At 45.1% G+C, this 18,440-nt stretch overlaps 2 protein-coding genes across 2 annotated transcripts; both read left to right on the forward strand.

Annotated features, from left to right (window-relative positions):
* The first annotated feature begins 7,020 nt into the window (after positions 1–7,020).
* Positions 7,021–8,612, forward strand: LOC109738516 (aspartyl protease 25). The gene has a single exon (XM_020297611.4). The coding sequence runs from the start codon at positions 7,062–7,064 to the stop codon at positions 8,352–8,354; it is 1,293 nt and encodes a 430-aa protein (XP_020153200.1). The 5' UTR covers positions 7,021–7,061; the 3' UTR covers positions 8,355–8,612.
* Positions 8,613–12,973: 4,361 nt separating this feature from the next.
* On the forward strand, positions 12,974–15,916 carry LOC109738526 (protein EMBRYO DEFECTIVE 514). The gene is made up of 2 exons (XM_020297621.4): positions 12,974–13,448; positions 15,382–15,916. The coding sequence occupies exons 1-2, from the start codon at positions 13,110–13,112 to the stop codon at positions 15,730–15,732; spliced, it is 690 nt and encodes a 229-aa protein (XP_020153210.1). The 5' UTR covers positions 12,974–13,109; the 3' UTR covers positions 15,733–15,916.
* Positions 15,917–18,440: the final 2,524 nt, after the last annotated feature.

Below are 18,440 nucleotides of genomic sequence, written 5' to 3' on the forward strand. Positions count from 1 at the left end.
CTTTTGTAATGAGACCTCTCTCTGCATTATGTCCTGTCAAAGATGCTACTTATTATGGGACTGTAACAGTGTAGAATGCCTGCTTTATCTTAAGTGTTTGAGTATTGAACTTTATCCTAGATCTGTGTCTACTTGATCTGAAATGAATAAATCCTGGAATATTTTGAATTGGAATGTGAGAGGCATAAATTCAAGTGACAAGTGGCTAGCTATTTCAAATAAGATTGATGAGGCCCAATGCTCAGTCATTTGTCTGCAAGAGACTAAGAGAGAAGTATTTGACAGCTCTTATTTAAGGAAGTTTTGCCCCAAGAGAATAAACAAATTTGATTATCTACCTTCTATGGGAGCTTCTGGGGTTTGCTTGTGGCATGGAATGATAATATGTTTCAAGGGGAGTGTCTGTTCAAAAATAATTTCTCCATCTCCTTTAGATTTATTTCAGTCCACACAGGGGATTCTTGGATCCTAACAAACATATATGGGCCTTGTGATAATGAAGGAAAACACAACTTTCTAGCTTGGTTCAGAAACATTCAGATGCATGTTGAATCTGATTGGATCATCATAGGAGACTTCAACTATATCAGATATCCTTCTAGCAGGAATGTGGGAGCTGGAGACATTAACAATATGATGGATTTCAATGCTGCGATCAGTCAACTAGCCCTAGTTGAGATTCATTTGAAAGGTAGAAGTCTTACTTGGAGCAATATGCAACAAGTTCCTCTGCTGGAGAAGATTGACTGGGTGTTCACCTCTGAGAATTGGTCTTCCAATTATCCCAATACAATGGTTATTCCTCTGGCAAAACCTGTTTCTGACCATTGTCCTTTTGTCATAAAAATTGGTACCGGCATTCCTAGAGCCCAAGTCTTTAGGTTTAAAAACTTCTGGCTTCAACATCATGATTTCCAAGAGGTAGTGCAATCTAACTGACAACAGCCCATTTTGGCAAGTGACAGTGCTAAACTCATCACTGCAAAATTCAAAAGGCTCGGGAAGGGTCTGAAAATTTGGAGTAAATGCCTCTCAAACCTAGCTAGCAGCATTCAGGCCACCAATAATGTCATCTTGATGTGGGATCTTTTTGAGGAATACAGAGTGCTCACAGATATGGAACATAATGGCAGGGAAATGCTAAAAGAACATTTGTTAAAATTGTGTTCTTTTCAGAGGATTTATTGGAGACAAAGAGCAACAATTCGATGGGTTAAATTTGGAGATGAAAATCTAAATTCTTTCAGGCAAAGGCAACCATCAAATACAGACACAACTACATACAGTCTTTATACAATGATCAAGGAGTCGAACTGTCAGATCATCATGCAAAAACAGCAATTCTTTGGGCTTCATTTAAAGAGAGACTGGGCCAGACTGGTGAGATTTCAGACCCTGTAAATTTGATCAACCTCATTACCAGAGTAGAGGACTTGCAGGAACTAGACGCCCCCTTTACTAAGCAAGAAATTGACTCTATTGTAAAGAACCTGCCTTCTGATAAAGCGCCAGGGCCAGATGGATTCAATGGAGATTTTATTAAAGCCTATTGGAATATCATTTCTAATGATTTTTACAAGTTGATTGATGATTTCTATCATGGGAAGATCTCCCTTCAGAGTATCAATGCCTCTTTCATCACTTTAATACCAAAGAAGGACAATCCAGTTATAGCCAATGACTTCAGACCAATTTCTCTGCTCAATTGCACAATCAAGATCATTACCAAACTTTTGGCCAATAGATTACAGACTATTATTCTAAAGATTGTGCACACCAATCAATATGGTTTCATCAAGAGCAGAACCATTCATGATTGTCTTGGGTGAGCTTTTGAATACTTGCATCAATGTTAGCAATCCAAACAGCCTATTGTCCTGCTCAAATTGGACTTTGAGAAAGCTTTTGATCTGCTTAATCATAAAGCCATTCTTGCTGTACTGAAAGCCAGATGATTTGGAAATATATGGATAAATTGGATCTCAATGTTGCCATCCTCAGGAACTTCCTCTGTTCCTCTCAATGGAGTGCCTGGGAAACTCTTCCACTGCAGACAAGGGGTCAGACAAGGGGATCCTGTTTCTCCTTTACTTTTTGTTCTGGCAGCTGATCTTCTTCAGTCAATGCTCAATGAAGCTACGCGTCAGCATCTGAGTCATGCTCCTATTGGCAGCCAAGCTTGCCCAGATTTTCCTGTGATCCAATATGCTGATGATACAATCTTAGTACTGCCTGCAGATGCCAGACAAGTTTCTCAAGTCAAAAACCTAATTTTGCATTATACTGCTTTTACTGGGCTCGAAGTTAATTATGAGAAATCTTTCATGGTGCCAATTAATGTTTCAGACTCTCAGATCAACACTCTGCTCAATATTTTGGGGTGCCAGCAAGGCCACTTCCCCTTCACTTATCTAGGACTTCCACTTGGCACATCTAAACCAAAAATTGAAGATTATAGCCCAATGATGCAAAGAATTGAGAGAAGGCTTTCTGGTTGTTCTACCATGCTGTCATTTGATGGAAGATTATTGCTTATCAAATCTGTATTTGCAGCCCTACCAATCTTCTTTATGTGTACCTTGGCACTTCCTATAGGTGTTATTGACCAAATCAAGAAGTATTTGAGAAACTTTCTCTGGAGAAAATTTGGCATGGAAGATAGAGGGACAACACTCATTGCTTGGTCCAAGGTGTGTCTACCAAAAAAAGCAAGGGGGCCTTGGTATTCTTGATATTGCTCTCCACAATAAGGCCCTCCTCATGAAAACCTCTTCAAGTTCCTTAACAATGAAGATATACCTCGGATTAAGCTGATGTGGGAGAAGTATTATCATTCAGAAGCTCCAACAGGAAAAGCTGTGGGTTCTTTCTGGTGGAAATCTCACTTATGTCTCCTAGAAAGGTTTAAGCAGATTAGCAGGTGCACAATTGGAACTGGACAAACTGTACTTTTTTGGAAAGATAACTGGAATGATCATAACCTGCAATCTACTCTTCCACATCTTCACTCCTTTGCACTGAATGATGAGCAGTCTGTTCAAGATTTTTTTGGAGAGCATGATTGGACCGAGCACTTTCACCTGCCTCTCTCTATTGAAGCTTATGAGGAATTCAATCAACTTCAAGCTCTAGCACCCACTATACTTCCAAACAGAGAGGATAAATGGAATATCATTGGGGCTGCTGGCAAGCCCTCAGCAATTCACATCTACAATCTGATTTTGGAACAACAGGAAGAACATCCCTTTTTCAGCATTATTTGGAGCAGTTCAAGCAGACTCAAGCACAAAATCTTCTTTTGGTTAGTGGCTCACTCCAGAATCAACACTAGAGCTCTTTTAATGAGAAAAGGCATGCAGCTGGATGACATTCATTGCCCTAACTCCAATCAGCAAGCAGAAGAGACAACTATGCACTTGTTATGGGACTGCAACTTTGCACAGGAATGTTGGAACTCCTTGATTCCACATAGAACAAGAGGCACATCAGTTTATGAGGATACCACTGGCCTTAAAACTCTTGCCAAAGCAGTTTGCAGTTGAGATCATCATTTTGGGTTGTCGGAAAATATGGCTACAAAGGAATGGCAAAGTTTTCAGAACAATTCCACAGTCGATTCAGTCTTGGCGATTTCACCTTAAGCAAGATTTAAAGCTCCTCAGACACAGAATCAAGCAAAAGTCTGAAGCTCGGTTATCTCAGTGGATAGATCATAATCTATAATCATGAGTTTCATTCCTAGAGCAAGCATTGGCTAGCTTCTTAGCTGAAGTTCATCCCTTTGGGGATTTGTAATATTTTGTACTATATTTATTTTACGGTGTTGGGTAAAAAAAAACATTTGTAAACTTTGTAAGCTTTGGCTGCTCCTATACGTCACGTCACGTACACGCTTTGCGTTGTACGTGCCAGGCCAATTCATGTGATCGTTGAGCATCATCCGATCGAATCACGTGCAGCGGATCGATCCAGTACCAGGGTACAGTGGCGCGAGCATTGTACTGTGCCTTGTACTGTCGGCTCAGGGAATGAGCAGTGCGGCGAGTTCATCCATTCTAATCTCAGCTGAGGAATGGATCGACGACGATATGTGCGAAGATAGTAAGTATATTATGTGGCCATTACGTACAGCGCGAAGAGCAGCAGCAGAGTGATGATAACAAGATACACATGCAATTCGATCGTAGCGCCGTGCCAGCTTGCGGCTAGGTTGTGGTCATTCGGCCGACGAGATGTGAATGTGACGAACCTTGTCCTCTTGCTGACCCGTGAAGACAAGCTGTCGACGAGGCCGTGTCACGGTGTCTGGGAGTGCCTCTGGGAGTTCCATGAAACCCGCGGATTCTAGAGTACGGTGGTCGCTTCCTTGCGCTGTAGTAAACCCGGCCGCATCAATCATCAACTAGATAGGAAAACTCATGTAATGTACGCGGTGGATTCCAGTTTACCAGGGTTACTACATAGGGATTTCATGATATCTGACCTTAGAGCATTTACAGACCGATTTGGCAAATCCGTCCCTCTAAACATCCACGGGAGCGTCCGACATGTCTGCGGACAGCGCCGAGCGGCGGGCCCTCATTTGGACAGTCGCACATCCACACATCTTAAATTCGGATCCTCAAATTCATGCAATTCATGCACGTTGATTATATGATACAAATCATCCCAATTCCAAAAATTCGAAACTCGAAATACGACACAGCAAAACAAATTATAGTTCAACAATCTAGACATGCCAAAATGAAATCAAGCCCGAGCGTGATGGATCACTCGCTGGCTGGCCGGATCACTGGCTAGACACCATCCATGCCACCTGCTCCGCGGCCATCCTTGCCTCCTGATCCGCGTGCATCCTTGCCGCATGCTCCGCTGCTGCCATAGCCGCCCTCGCCGTCTCGTACTCCCTACGCTCGTTGATCTCCTTTTTCATTCCTATAAGCCACTTCTTTGCATACTCACCCAAGAGGCTTTCGTCTGCCAACACTTTTGGAAAAAATAAGTCTCTTCGTTTGAATTTTAGAACTTAAAATTTATTACCCTAGAAGAAAAAAACCTAATCCATTGAATCTTTGGTATCCTTCAAATATTCCCATCCACCGTGTCCCGTGCGATTTGCAACCTCTTCTTCTCAAGCTCATTCTTTCCAAATGTTTTGGCCTTTTCAAACTCCCATTTGATCACGCCTCTTTCTTCTCCAACATGATCTTCTCCCTCTCAATTTTCAGATTCTTCTTCGCCCTCTTTCGGTCCCAATCCATCCTTTTCGTTTACGCATCTGCTCCCTTTGAGCCGTCACTTCCCTCTCTCGCTGCCTCCGTCGTCGGTCCCTCCGGACGATGTTCTCCGTCTTGCACATCGTCGCCGAGGATGAGACACCAATGGATGAGGCAGATGCAGTCTCGGTTGCGACGGTCGGGGACGAGCTGGACGCCATCTAGGGTGGCGGATCGGGACTGGCAACGAGGATGGGGAGCAATGGTGGAGGACGGCGAGGGCTCGGATGCGGGAAAGGGTGGAGTAAGGCGGGAGGAGGGAAAAGGGTTTTGTGGATTTGGTTCGATTTGTGGTGGGGTAGGCCTGTCGGGTCTGACTTGGTGGACGCGCCCGGTCGTGCCAGGGCCTCCCCATTTGGAGTGGATATGAGGGGTGTCGGTGAGCTCGGGCGTTTGAGGCCCGTTCAAGGCACCCGTCTGGGTTGGTTTTAACCCGCCACTGACCGGTCCGTCCGTCCGAACATTTAAGGGGTTTTTTTTTTTCTAGCCGAAGAACTGGCAAGATGGACCCAACTCACACAAGCGGGATGGCATGATATGCATGGTTGAAAAGTCAAATGAACACAGATGCTAGCTAGCTTCATTTGAAAGTTCTTACAAATTTCAACGTTGTTTTACATAGGGGTGCAGAGCAGCCCCCGAACCCATCCCGATTCGTATACAAAAGAGAAAATGTTAGTTCTAGCTGGATCAGATTGTGCTAGTTCAATTTGTTCCAAGTTCGCATGTTGGCGGGTCTTGGCGGGACGCCGCTTTGCACCCCTAGTTTTACGGATTCCCTTTTTTTGGTACCTAGACTTTTTGGTTGTGTTACTCGTGTTTTTCTTCTTCCCAAGCGCGCGAGATGGGGAGGCTGGATATCACCAGAGAAGAAGCAACCTCGGCGAAGAAGAAGCAACCCCACTATGGATCTTAAGGATGTAGGTTTGCTAGGGAGTAGCAACCTCACTATCTATCTTAGGGATATGGGGTGCAGGGGGTCGTCGGAATTGTTCATCGGTGCGGGGGTTAGAAGGACGGTCGGAGCGGTGGCCAGCAACGATGATGGGAGGAGGTTGAGGAGAGGGCATGGAGGAGGCGGTGCCCGCTACCCGCCGGCCGCAGGTGGTGGAGGCCGGCAGTTGGGGCTGGTCAGGCTGGGGCGTGCGCGAGGAGAAAATGAACAATAGGCAATATGTTTCAGGCTGTTGGGTGCAACACTTTTTTTCAGCTACATGCTCTCTTCTTTTTAACCTTTTAAGTTGACACTTTTCGCGGTACTCAAAGCCAAAGATGGCGACGGCTGTTGCGGGTATGTTGGATTGATGTCCATGCCCTCTCAGCGCTGGTGTCAAGAAAGGAGGAAGCAGCGTGGCGGCAATTGTACCGAGGTCAAAGATGATGACCTGCTTGCGACTGGTTGCAGATCCTTCTACTGCAGGGGTCTTCTCTCAAGATTCAGAGATGATGACAGGACTCCGGAGATCTTCTTGTGTTATGGTTGTCTTAGGGTACTCTAGGTGTTCATGGTCCTTTGTGTTTGCGTTTCAGGGTGCTTGTAAGGGTCAACTACTTTGTACTGATTCGTGATATGAACGATAAAATTCTAAAAAGAAAAGTTTTAACGTAGTTTGTTTGTATTTGGAATTCAACTAACATAAAATTTTCAACAGGGATGGAAATGAAAAAGGCAAGCAAGACCCCAAAATGTACGAACAAAAATGCCAAAACCCCTATATAAACCCATGCCACGCTCCTCACTCCCTCAGTCACCGACACTCCTAGCTTAAGCTGAGCTCTTTAGCCATGGCGGCCACCACAGTGCCTCTCCTCCTCCTCCTCGCGGCCACCGTCGCTGCGGCGGCCGACCTCTCCGTCTACCACAACGTGCACCCTCAGTCAGCCTCCCCGCTCGAGTCCATCATCGCGCTCGCCCGCGACGACGACGCGCGCCTCCTCTTCCTCTCCTCCAAGGCCGCCTCCGCCGGCGCCGCGTCCGCGCCCGTCGCCTCCGGCCAGACCCCGCCCTCCTACGTGGTGCGTGCCGGGCTCGGCTCGCCGGCCCAGCCCATGCTCCTGGCCCTCGACACCAGCGCCGACGCCACCTGGGCGCACTGCTCCCCGTGCGGCACCTGCCCCGCCAGCAGCCTCTTCGTCCCGGCCAACTCCTCCTCCTACGCGCCCCTCCCCTGCTCCTCGTCCATGTGCCCCATCCTCCAGGGCCAGCCCTGCCCGGACCGGGACCCCTTCGACAGCGCGGCGCCGCTGCCGTCGTGCGCCTTCTCCAAGCCGTTCGCCGACGCCTCCTTCCAGGCGGCGCTGGCCAGCGACTGGCTGCATCTGGGCAAGGACTCCATCCCCAACTACGCGTTCGGGTGCGTGGGCTCGGTGAGCGGGCCGACATCGAACCTCCCGAAGCAGGGGCTCCTGGGCCTTGGCCGGGGCCCCATGGCCCTGCTGTCCCAGGTCGGGAACATGTACAGCGGCGTCTTCTCCTACTGCCTGCCCAGCTACAAGTCGTACTACTTCTCCGGCTCGCTCCGGCTGGGCGCCGCCGGCCAGCCCCGGGCCGCGCGGTACACGCCGATGCTGAGGAATCCCCACCGCTCGTCGCTGTACTACGTGAACGTGACGGGGCTGAGCGTGGGGCGGTCCCCGGTGAAGGTGCCCGCGGGGTCGTTCGCGTTCGACCCCAGCACGGGCGCGGGCACGGTGGTGGACTCCGGCACGGTGATCACGCGGTGGACGGCGCCCGTGTACGCGGCGCTGCGGGAGGAGTTCCGGCGGCACGTGGCGGCGCCGAGCGGGTACACGTCGCTGGGCGCGTTCGACACGTGCTTCAACACGGACGAGGTGGCGGCCGGGGGCGCGCCGGCCGTGACGATCCACATGGACGGCGGCGTGGACCTGGCGCTGCCGATGGAGAACACGCTGATCCACAGCAGCGCGACGCCGCTGGCGTGCCTGGCCATGGCGGAGGCGCCGCAGAACGTCAACTCCGTCGTCAACGTCGTCGCCAACCTGCAGCAGCAGAACCTCCGGGTCGTCTTCGACGTCGCCAACTCGCGCGTCGGCTTCGCCCGGGAGTCCTGCAACTAGTTCCGACACGAGACGACATTTCTTCACGTGTTTATGCGGTTATTAATCGAATCATTAGCCATGCATTTGGGTGTACGTACGTACGTACGTGTGCGTGTGATTGTTAATTTGCGGCTTAGTAATTTTCAGTGTGTGCAATAAGGAATGTGGCATCAAAGTTTGTCAGGGGTGGGTGCGCGTGTGTTGTGCTCTGCGTGTCGATAGAACTAGAGAATTATTGTGCTGTGTGGTGCATTTAATTAACTTGTTTGTTTCGTTTGGCTGCTGCGCAAGGTGTTGGTTCGAGACCTTCACGCTGCACATACGTACAGGTAGAGTTAATGCAAAAGCTGGCTCGTCTTGGAGTGTACTGGCAGCCCGTGCTACTGGCTTGTGCTGCCAATCTGCACAGTGCCCAGACCAACGGGGCTAGCATGCAAGCTCTTTTCGAAATTTTAAGTTTGAACAATCGTGTTGCTCATGATGGTACTTTCGAAATAGGACCGATGGTGGTTTAATACTAACGTTTTGACTATTAGTTCTTGCAACTTCTTTATTTAGTGCAGTCAAGACATGGAGTTTCTACTTTAGAGTGCATATGCATTTGGATGAACAGTAAAAATAAAATGAAGCGGTAAAAATAAAAATAAAAACTTGATTTTTCATTTCTTTTAGCATGAGTGCAGTAGGGAAGGCTCTACCATGTCTCATTTCTATTAAAAAAATATGATCATGTACATATGGAAAATGGAAGGGTGATAGGGGAATGAGAAAAAAAAAATTACAAAGTGTCAAGCCAAGTTTGCATGCCATCTTCAGAATGGGTTTTTCCCTGTTCATTACCATTTGGAAATCCTCTTTGAAAGAATAGCAGCACTGATCCATATTTCTCTGTTTGTTTTCAAATATGATAACATTCATGTGCATCCTATGATAAGAGTTTCTAAACAAATGTTTTCCATTCTAGTTTGTCATTCAATTATAATATAAAATATATTTAAATTTGTGTTCCACACCATGGCCATTGTCATCCTTTTTTTGGGACAAAAATAACATATGAAAAAGATAATGAATGAGATCCTTATTGGTACCTTCATCGCAACGCATACAAGTAGTGTCATCAATGTGAAAATGTTTCTTGGGAAGCAAATCTATGGTATTAAGTTTGTCATGAATGGGTAACCCGAAAAAGTATTTGTGTTTACACAAGCAGCCTGATTCCCATGTCCATCTGAAGGGAGCATCAATGTTTGGTGTTGGTGGGGGCGGGGGGAGGTCCAGTTAATTCATCGTATAATTTCCATATTGGAGTATTTCTGTCCACTCCAGTTGAAAGTCCAAGTGCCAGCGTTATAACTGAGATCGATGCCATGCATAATGCTAGCAAATTTCATCACATCGTCGGAGGATAATGCCCGATAGTGGTAGATAGAACATATCGTGCATGTCATTCTTAGATATGGCTTTAGCAGGAGATAATGTGATTTTTTTTTTGGTAAATGACTGGAGCCGTGAAATCTTTCCTTCGTGCTATCATCATGCCAGTTGTCATGGGCGCAGATTCTCCGTAGCAAGTATCTTCAGTCCAAAACCTTGTCCCAGGTGACCGCAAGGCCGACGGATTCGCCTTTTTGGAAAGGGCTGATGAGAGTTAAGTCAGCTTTTTTCAATAGGTCAAAGTTCATAATCGGAAATGGCACCAACACGCGTTTCTGGGAGGATACTTGGCTAGGAGAGACACCACTCGCTCTTCAATACCCGTCTCTTTATAGTATTGTTCAACGACGAGACGCGTACGTTGCTACAGTTTTTCAGTCCACCCCCCTTAATATTCAATTCAGGAGAACGCTAGCTGGTAATCGTTGGGAAGCTTGGCTCCATTCAGTGCGTAGACTAATGGAGGTCCAGCTGTCTCAACAGCCCGATCAGTTGCGCTGGAAACTTACTAGGAATGGGGAGTTCACAGTTAAATCGATGTATCTCGATGTTATCAAGGCTAGCTCTATTCCTAGTTCCAAACATGTTTGAAAAGTCAAAGTTCCTTTGAAAATTAAAGTGTTTATGTGGTTTGTACATAAACAAGTTATCTTAACCAAGGACAATTTGGCAAAGCGTAACTGGACAGGACCTACTAGGTGTAGTTTTTGTGATCGGGATGAAACCATCAAACACCTTTTTCTTGACTGCCCGATGGCAAAAGTGTTATGGCGGACGGTGCACATAGCCTTTAATATTACTCCTCCGAATTCTGTCAGCACGTTATTTGGAACGTGGCTTAATGGGATAGAGGCCGAAACAGCGAGACACATTCGCGTAGGAGTATGTGCTTTATTGTGGACAGTCTGGAATTGCAGAAATGACTTGGTTTTTAACAGAACAACAAATTTTCATTTTTTGCAGGTTATCTTCCGAACTACTGCTTTGATCCGTATGTGGTCGCTACTCACTCTGACGGAGGCCAGGGAGCGTTTGGTTACTGGATCTATCCGGTGGGAGATGGTAGCACGGGATATATTCAACCGGTTTGGATGGCGGTCATGTAATAGGATAGGCAATTAGTTTTCTTATCCTGTTTATGTCGACCGGTTGTGGCGCTAAGGCTACCTTATTGTAGGTTCTTTGTGAGCTTTTATTTGCTTTCTTGTAGACTTTAAGACCTGTGTTGAACATCTTTGCTTTTTAATAAAGGTGGCCGTATGCATCGTTCTGATGCAGAGGCCGGGGAGTCCCCTTTTCGGAAACAAATCATGCTAGTTGTCATTCCATAACAGAATGGGTGAACCGTCATTAGGGCTACATGTTGTGATATTATTATAATCCTCAATAAGTTTACAACAATCTTTCCAGAAGAATGGTCCAGTGTTGGAGGAAGCATTATGAGTAGTACCATTGTTGTAATAAGCTCTCCATATAAGGTTAACCCATGGAGTGTCATGATAATTGAAGAATTGGTTAACTTCTTTCATAAGTAGGGTTCTGTTTTGTTGTCTCGGGTCTTTGGCACCAAGGCCACCTGCATTCTTGGGCAAAAGCAGACATTATCCCATTTGAATGGACATTTGCCTTGCTTGTTAATATCTTTACCATGCCTAAGAAATGTCTTGCCACACTTTTAACATGATTAGTGATAATAAACAATACTTTAACCGAGCACATAGCAAAAGTAGGCATAACAGAACTGGCGTGTTCAAATGTACTAATCTTCCAAAGTATGATAGCATGGAGGCAATACCAAAAAGTCTCTACTCCAGTCTAGTGATCATGGGCATGAGGGCACCAACTTTTGGTCTGCTAGTAGCCTAGTACCCATGGGTAAACCAAGGTAGGTGAAAGGCATACTGTCTCTTTTGCATCCAAGGCGATGTGCAAGTTTATTGGCCGTCAATATTAATATTAATAAAAACCAAAGGAGATTTGCATAAATTAACTATAAGGCCGGTACATTCAATAAATTTATGTAGGATGTCTTGAGAGTATCAAGTTGCAGAGGGTCAACTGGCAAAATGATGAGTTGTGTCATCAACATGTTGAATGATGGGATAACTCTGTCCATATGATTCATCATTAGGAAGCACAATCTCACCATTATCCCAAGTCTCATCAATCACCATTTGTGGTAATTCAACATCTAGTACAAATAGCAGGGGAGACACCGTGTCTCCCTGTCGAACTCCTCTCTTACATGTGATCCTTTTAGCATGCACACAATTCAATATGTTAGGGGTGGAAGCATATTGTAAAATACTCTGGACCCATCTTATCCATTTATGTCCAAAGCCCAGGCGTTGAGCATGTATATGATTGCACTATGCTTAACCTTGTCAAAAACATTTTCAAAATTGATTTCTAAGATCAGAATTTATTTCCTTGACTGGTGGAAGAATTTCAGATATTCAAAGGCCAATGAAAGACAATCCTAGATTTCTTTGATTTTTCATTGTTAAGTCTTTCATCAATGTGCAGAAGTTTCATGATGAAAAAACAATCGTGATGTTCTAAGCAAAAGTAATAAAATTGATGTTACAAAAAAAATTAAAAGCATTTTGGAGCACTTTTTTTGTTGTCATGCACATTCTATCAAGTGTGTGAAAATAGCTAGAAAACTAGTAAATGTGTTGCCGAAAACTCGTAATTTTTATTTCTGCCTTCAGATTTTACTGTTCATATCAGTGCAGTCTTTTGTATGTTGTCCTGGGTAAAATTGCATTTGTTACAACATAAAACTTAGTGAACTTGCATTTTACTATCAAAATGTCCATTAGAAACATGCACTCGTGTTGCTAGAGCATTCTCCATGTGTTTTCTTATTTCTTTTTTTATTTGTTTCAACAACAGCCGTAATTCCCAGTGTCGTTTTTATATTTTCAGAGATTGTTCAGAAAAAATATATTTTGGAGTGGAGGGAAATAAATTTTTTCAGGAGTTTTTTTTAGCAAATTTTGAGGAGGTTGAAAATAAATGTATACTCCATAAACTAAAAGGAGAGCAGGCCGGGCCCGGCAAACTTGCGAGCGACGCAGATTACTTTCATCTTTGCTCCCGGGCTGTCCTCCAATGGGCCACATGGGCTCTCCTCGTTTTATTCCCTCTTTGTATTCCCGTGCGAACGCTTGATTCTTAAGCACTCGTCCCCTCCTCTCCACACCACACCCAGAGACAGAACCCCCAAAACCCTACGAGCTAGCCGCCGCAGCCGCAGCCGCCGCAGCCGCCACCGCCACCGCCTCCTGTCCGCGGCTACGATCTCCGGCCAGCCTCCCACGCGCACCCCCAGCCATGGCTGAACCCGAGGTGGCGGCCGCCGCGGCCGCGGCCATGGAGACCGAGGCCCCGGAGGCGAACCCTAGCCTGAAGAGGGAGCGGGAGGAGGGGGACGACCCCTCCGCCGGGGCTGCGGCCGAGGAGGCGGAGGACGCGCCGGCCAAGAAGGCGAAGGTGGAGGAAGAGGCGAAGAAGGCGGAGGATGTCGCCGGGAACGGGGAGGAAGAGGGGGCCAAGGGAGAGGAAGGGAAGCCCGTCAAGCTGGGGCCGAAGGAGTTCGCCACGGCCGTCGACATGTTCGACTACTTCTTCGCGCTGCTCCACTCGTGGTCGCCGAACCTCGAGTTCAATAAGGTGAGGCTGTCAGTGTTAGGATTTAGCCAATCGCTTGTGCCATGGTGATGTTATTGTTGTTGCGCCTATATTGTGATTTGCTATGAGTATTGCGTTTGTAGTCCAGTCCACGGTAGTCACAAGCTGGTAGGTTGATTTGATTAGTTCGGCGAGTTCGTGGTGCCTGGGCCTGGGTTAGGCAAATCATTTTTTACATTGATTTGTTCCAAGTAATCTAACTAATTGTACTCGATAAATGCACTGTGAAGGTTACAAATTTGCAATTGGTCAAGGTTGGACAAACTGGTTGTAAGTTGGATCTAATCTTATGCCATGCTTAGACTCCCAGCTTCCTGATTTGACCCATTACCTGTTTAGAGGTTTAGTTATTTACTTTCTAACGCAATTAGGTATCCTGAAATGTTAGTTTAGCAACCTATTGGTTTGATTTGATTGATTTCAGTGTTCTAGTATACTTGAATTAAGCAAGGTTGATCTTCTACTTCCCTTTACGTGTGTTTATTATTAAAAAAATGCAAATTATCATTAGATTAAACACCTGCTAATTAATGCCTTCTTTCTTTTGCTGTACTGTTTAGGTTTCCATATGAGTTTTATCATTCAGTGGTTTGTGGTTGTTTTCGGTGCATGTGTTGATTTATTTTCATGGTGCTCTGCCCCAATTATGTGTAAATAGTTTGTCTGTAGCGTTCATGGTCAGTGTTGATATCACAATCACAAGTAGATTCAGTCAAGACATTGAAACTTTTGGTTCCATCTGAGTTTTGTTAATGAGTGTATATTTGGGTTTTTTTGTATATATGTTGATCTGTTTTCATGGTGCTCTGCCTGAAATGTATGTAAAAAGTGTGTCTTTAGTGTTCATGGTCAGCGTTATCACAATCACAAGTAGATCCGATCAAGCTTCTGGTTCCATATGAGTTTTGTACTTTTGTTAACGAGTGTGTATGTGGTTGTTTTTGGTGCATATGTTCCATTTTTCATGGTTCTCTGCCTGAAATGTATGTAGATAGTTTGTCTTTACTGTTCATGGTTAGCGTTGATATCACAATCACAAGCAGATCCTGTGAGGACATTAAAACTCATTTGTTTTCTCGTTCCATCTGAGTTTTGCTATTGGTTGGTTATCTATTTTTTTCGGTGCATCTTATTTGCCCTCCCCTCACAATCGCACACACAATGTTCAGTGTTCTGCTCCAAAGTATTTTAGTCATTTGAATTTAGTATTGCTGTCAATCAGGAGATATAGAGCGTAAGCTTTGTTGTTTTGAACTTTTGATCTGATCTTGGAAATTAAGGATTTGGTGTGTTTTGAACTTTTGATCTGATCTTGCAAATTAAGAATTTTGTGGTAATATTGACTTTGTAAAACCATGGTGTGAATATTGTCAACTTCCCTTCGAGTTTGCAGTTTCTATGGGGTTAACTGGTTATGCAATATCGGAGAAGTAACCTTTTGCCCTTTCTGTTGGGCAGTACTAGACTTATGAAATCTCTGCAGTACTTTGCTATGTACTCTTATATCTTGAGGATGGTATGAATGAAATGAATTCAACCCATCTTGTATTGCATTGGTGTAATCTTACTTTAATTTGATTTAGAAACTTTGAATTGGCTGGCCCAGATCATCGCGCATATATTCCTTTATCATATGATTGATGTATTGACCACATTTTAGGATCATGTTAGTTGATGCTTTTGAGTTGCCTCTGATGTGCTGTATGCCCTTCATGCTTTAGTTCTTATCCAGATGAAAGTTCGTTATTGTCATCTGGGCTGTGAAACAATGCAGGATTATGTTAGTTGATGCTTTGGAGTTGCCTCAAATGTACTGTATGCCCTTCAAGCTTAGTTCTTATATCCAGATGAAAGTTCGTTATTGCCATCTTCATTCTGACACCCAGAGTGCTAACTTGAATATTACCTTTTACAGTACGAGCAGATGGTGTTGGAGGACCTGGTGAAGAAAGGCCACGCCGAGCCCACCAAGAAGATTGGATCAGGCGTGGAGGCCTTTGAGATCCGCAACCACCCGGTGTGGCAGAGCCGATGTTTCTTCATCCGCAGGGTCGATGGGTCCACCGATGATTTCAGCTTCCGCAAGTGCGTCGACAACATACTCCCTCTCCCCGAGGACCTGAAGGCTGGCAACAAGAATTCAAACGGCAAGAAGGGTCACCACTACAAGAACGGCGGTGGTAGAGGAGGAGGACGAGGCGGCGGCGGCGGCCGTGGTGGAGGTGGCTTCCGTGGCGGTCGAGGCCGCGGCAGGCGGGGCAACTAGGAGCCAATAATATTCCCCACAATTTTGGTTGCCCAGTGCCAATCCTTGCAGTTGAGGCATTTATCATGAGCTATGCGTGTCTGTCTGTTTGCCTGTCCTAGAGACCTATCATCATCCACCTATGTGCTACTGTGCGACTGATATATGATGATCCTTGGATGCTTTGCCATCATGTTGTTTCCCACTTTCTGTTATTCGGTTATCACTCGAGCTTGGCGTGAATGGGGTTAAGTTTTGTCGATCTGATTTCGTTTTGGTCTTGCCCAGGCCAGATGCTGAGCGGAAGGAATATTCTCGGCCGGTGCTGGTCTTTTTACGACGGCGAGGTGATGATGATTCTCTGCGGGTGATCTCACCGGAATTGACCGCTGGGTGGCCGCTTTCTCCGGGAAGGGAAAAAGAATGGATGCTTTCTTGGCCACTTGTGGGCATATTTATCCGGCTATGCACTAGCAGCACTAGTGCCGTCCGTTTGTCTGCTGAATTGCCGGCTTGTTCAGCCACCAACTAGACTACGGTGGTGTTTGGTTCTCTAGTCCTAGGACTTTTTCTAGTCCCACTTAAAAAGTTCCTAGTCCCTAAAAAGTCTCTGTTTGTTTCCAGAGACTAAAAAGTTCCTAATCCCTTTTTAGAGGTTATTAAATGACCATGTTGCCTCTAGTATATAGAAAAATAACAATCAAACAACACTATGGGGTGGCGGGCCAATGGGTGCATGGAGGGGCATTATTGGAAAAGTCTCAAAAAGTCCCAAAAAGACTCTCCTTGAGAGTCTTCTTCATTTAGTCCCAAATGCCTAGTTTAGTCCTTAAAAAGTCCCTCCCGTTTGGTAAAAAAGTCTTTAAGAGGGACTTTTTCTAGTCCCTACACAAAAAAAGTCCCTGGAAACAAACACCCCCTGCAAGTCGGGCGAATGGCTGGCACTGTTGTTGCTGGATTCTTGGCGGTAGCTTTTTGCTCCATGGGAATTTACCTTTACATCGACCTGTAGCAGCCTTTGACAACGGTGATTGTGAGTGAAACTTTATGCGCATATAGGAGGAAGAAAATAATATGCTCATGTAATATCCTATTCGAATCAGACGTAGCAACTGGGTTTGCTCGGTGACGTGCAAGTCTAGATGCGCACGAACGGGGTGTGTCCGTGTGTGTGTGGGGATAAGATCAAAAGATCCACATGGAGCTGCTGCCATTGGTCTTTTCTGCTGAAATCAGCGTAGCGCTGTCGCCGTCTGGCGGAGCCTTGGAAGCGTGACGGCGTCGCTAACAAAATCGCTCCAGCAACCCAGTTAGCTCGTCATCCTCCCCGTGTTCTTAGATACATACGAGATTGCGAGTATGTCATGCTAGTACTGCGTGGCAAGGACTATGCTTGAAATCGAGGAACGATCGAGGACAATAAGGGCATCTTTGATTCAAAGGATTTTCATGGAATTTTTAAAGGATTGGGATCCTTACGAATTTTCTCTGCATTGGTCGTTTGATTCATTTGAAATACATTGCATACGAATTCTAGCATCCACTCCAACCTCTTGAAAGAAATCATGTATTTTTTCTATGATTCAATCAAACAAACTCAAATCCTACAGGAATCCAATGGGATGTCATTTTCAATCCTACATTTTCCCTATTCCCGCATTTTTGCAATCCTACGAATCAAAGAGGCATTAACGTTTGCCAAAAGAGTTGACTAGATGTTCGTCCTTTATATTTTCTGCGATGGATTAGATGTTTGTCTTACAGTGCACGCCAAGTCAATTTGCATGCTTGCCCACAAAAAAAAAGTTGATTTGCATGCAAACTTCTCTATTCAAGAGAAACGTTTTCTTTTTTGGATTTTCCTTTTACAATATTCATAAAGAGAAGCGGAAGGACAACTCGCGACATGGTGTATCACCACACACAATCTTTGGCCTTTATGAGTATAGGACTTAGCACTCATATGCGTACCGTATTATTGTTTTTCGGTACAAGACAGCAATATATTCATAAGAAAACATGTCTGCATTGTAACCGATGTAACAGATCAATACCACAAAGCTGAACAAATTCACTCTCTCGCGAAACTATCTAAACACACCGCTCCGGTAGCTCGAATGTGAGTCACGAGGGCTGAGACGGTCCGCTGCTGCTCCACGTTTCGAAAGAGCCTTGCATTGCGTTGTTTCCAGAGATTCCGCAAAGTGAGAATGACCATTGAATCAAAACCTCTCCTGACACATTTCCAAAAAAACTCTCCTGATTCACTTCGGCAGAGGTTTACTTGACCTCAAACACCACTCCTCAAGACAGTCACTCGTCGTTGGGACCGCAACCTACCAAAGCTCTCTCGCATTCACATATTGCATAAGTATGTGATCCACCTTGTCCTCCTCCTAACTGCAAATAAAGCAAGGCGAAGTGCTCTGTTGCAAGATAAATATATTTAAAGTATAGTAAGTCGGTACAATATAGGTAAGACATGAATACAAGATCATATATGTGGATATTTTGGTTGGGACATGAGTTGGGTAATAAATCTTCCTAACCTCATGTATATAAATACAAGGGTATGTATTGGTTGAGATAACTTGCATGGCATATCCTTCCGTGTTATATCTAGCACTTAATACTAACGTAACTGTATATTTTGCGGTGAATGATTTTAAACTGAAATACGCGACTAAAACATGACATATAGTACAATGGGAGAAACATTTATCTTAGAC

This window comes from Aegilops tauschii, chromosome 4 (assembly GCF_002575655.3).
Source record: "Aegilops tauschii subsp. strangulata cultivar AL8/78 chromosome 4, Aet v6.0, whole genome shotgun sequence".
NCBI lineage: Eukaryota > Viridiplantae > Streptophyta > Magnoliopsida > Poales > Poaceae > Aegilops > Aegilops tauschii.

Bases quoted from the DNA above. Each gene is read 5' to 3' on its own strand.
- LOC109738526 (XM_020297621.4), top strand. From the start codon at position 13,110: ATGGCTGAACCCGAGGTGGCGGCCGCCGCGGCCGCGGCCATGGAGACC. The intron at 13,449-15,381 runs GTGAGGCTGTCA...TACCTTTTACAG, and splicing joins CGAACCTCGAGTTCAATAAG to TACGAGCAGATGGTGTTGGA.
- LOC109738516 (XM_020297611.4), top strand. From the start codon at position 7,062: ATGGCGGCCACCACAGTGCCTCTCCTCCTCCTCCTCGCGGCCACCGTC.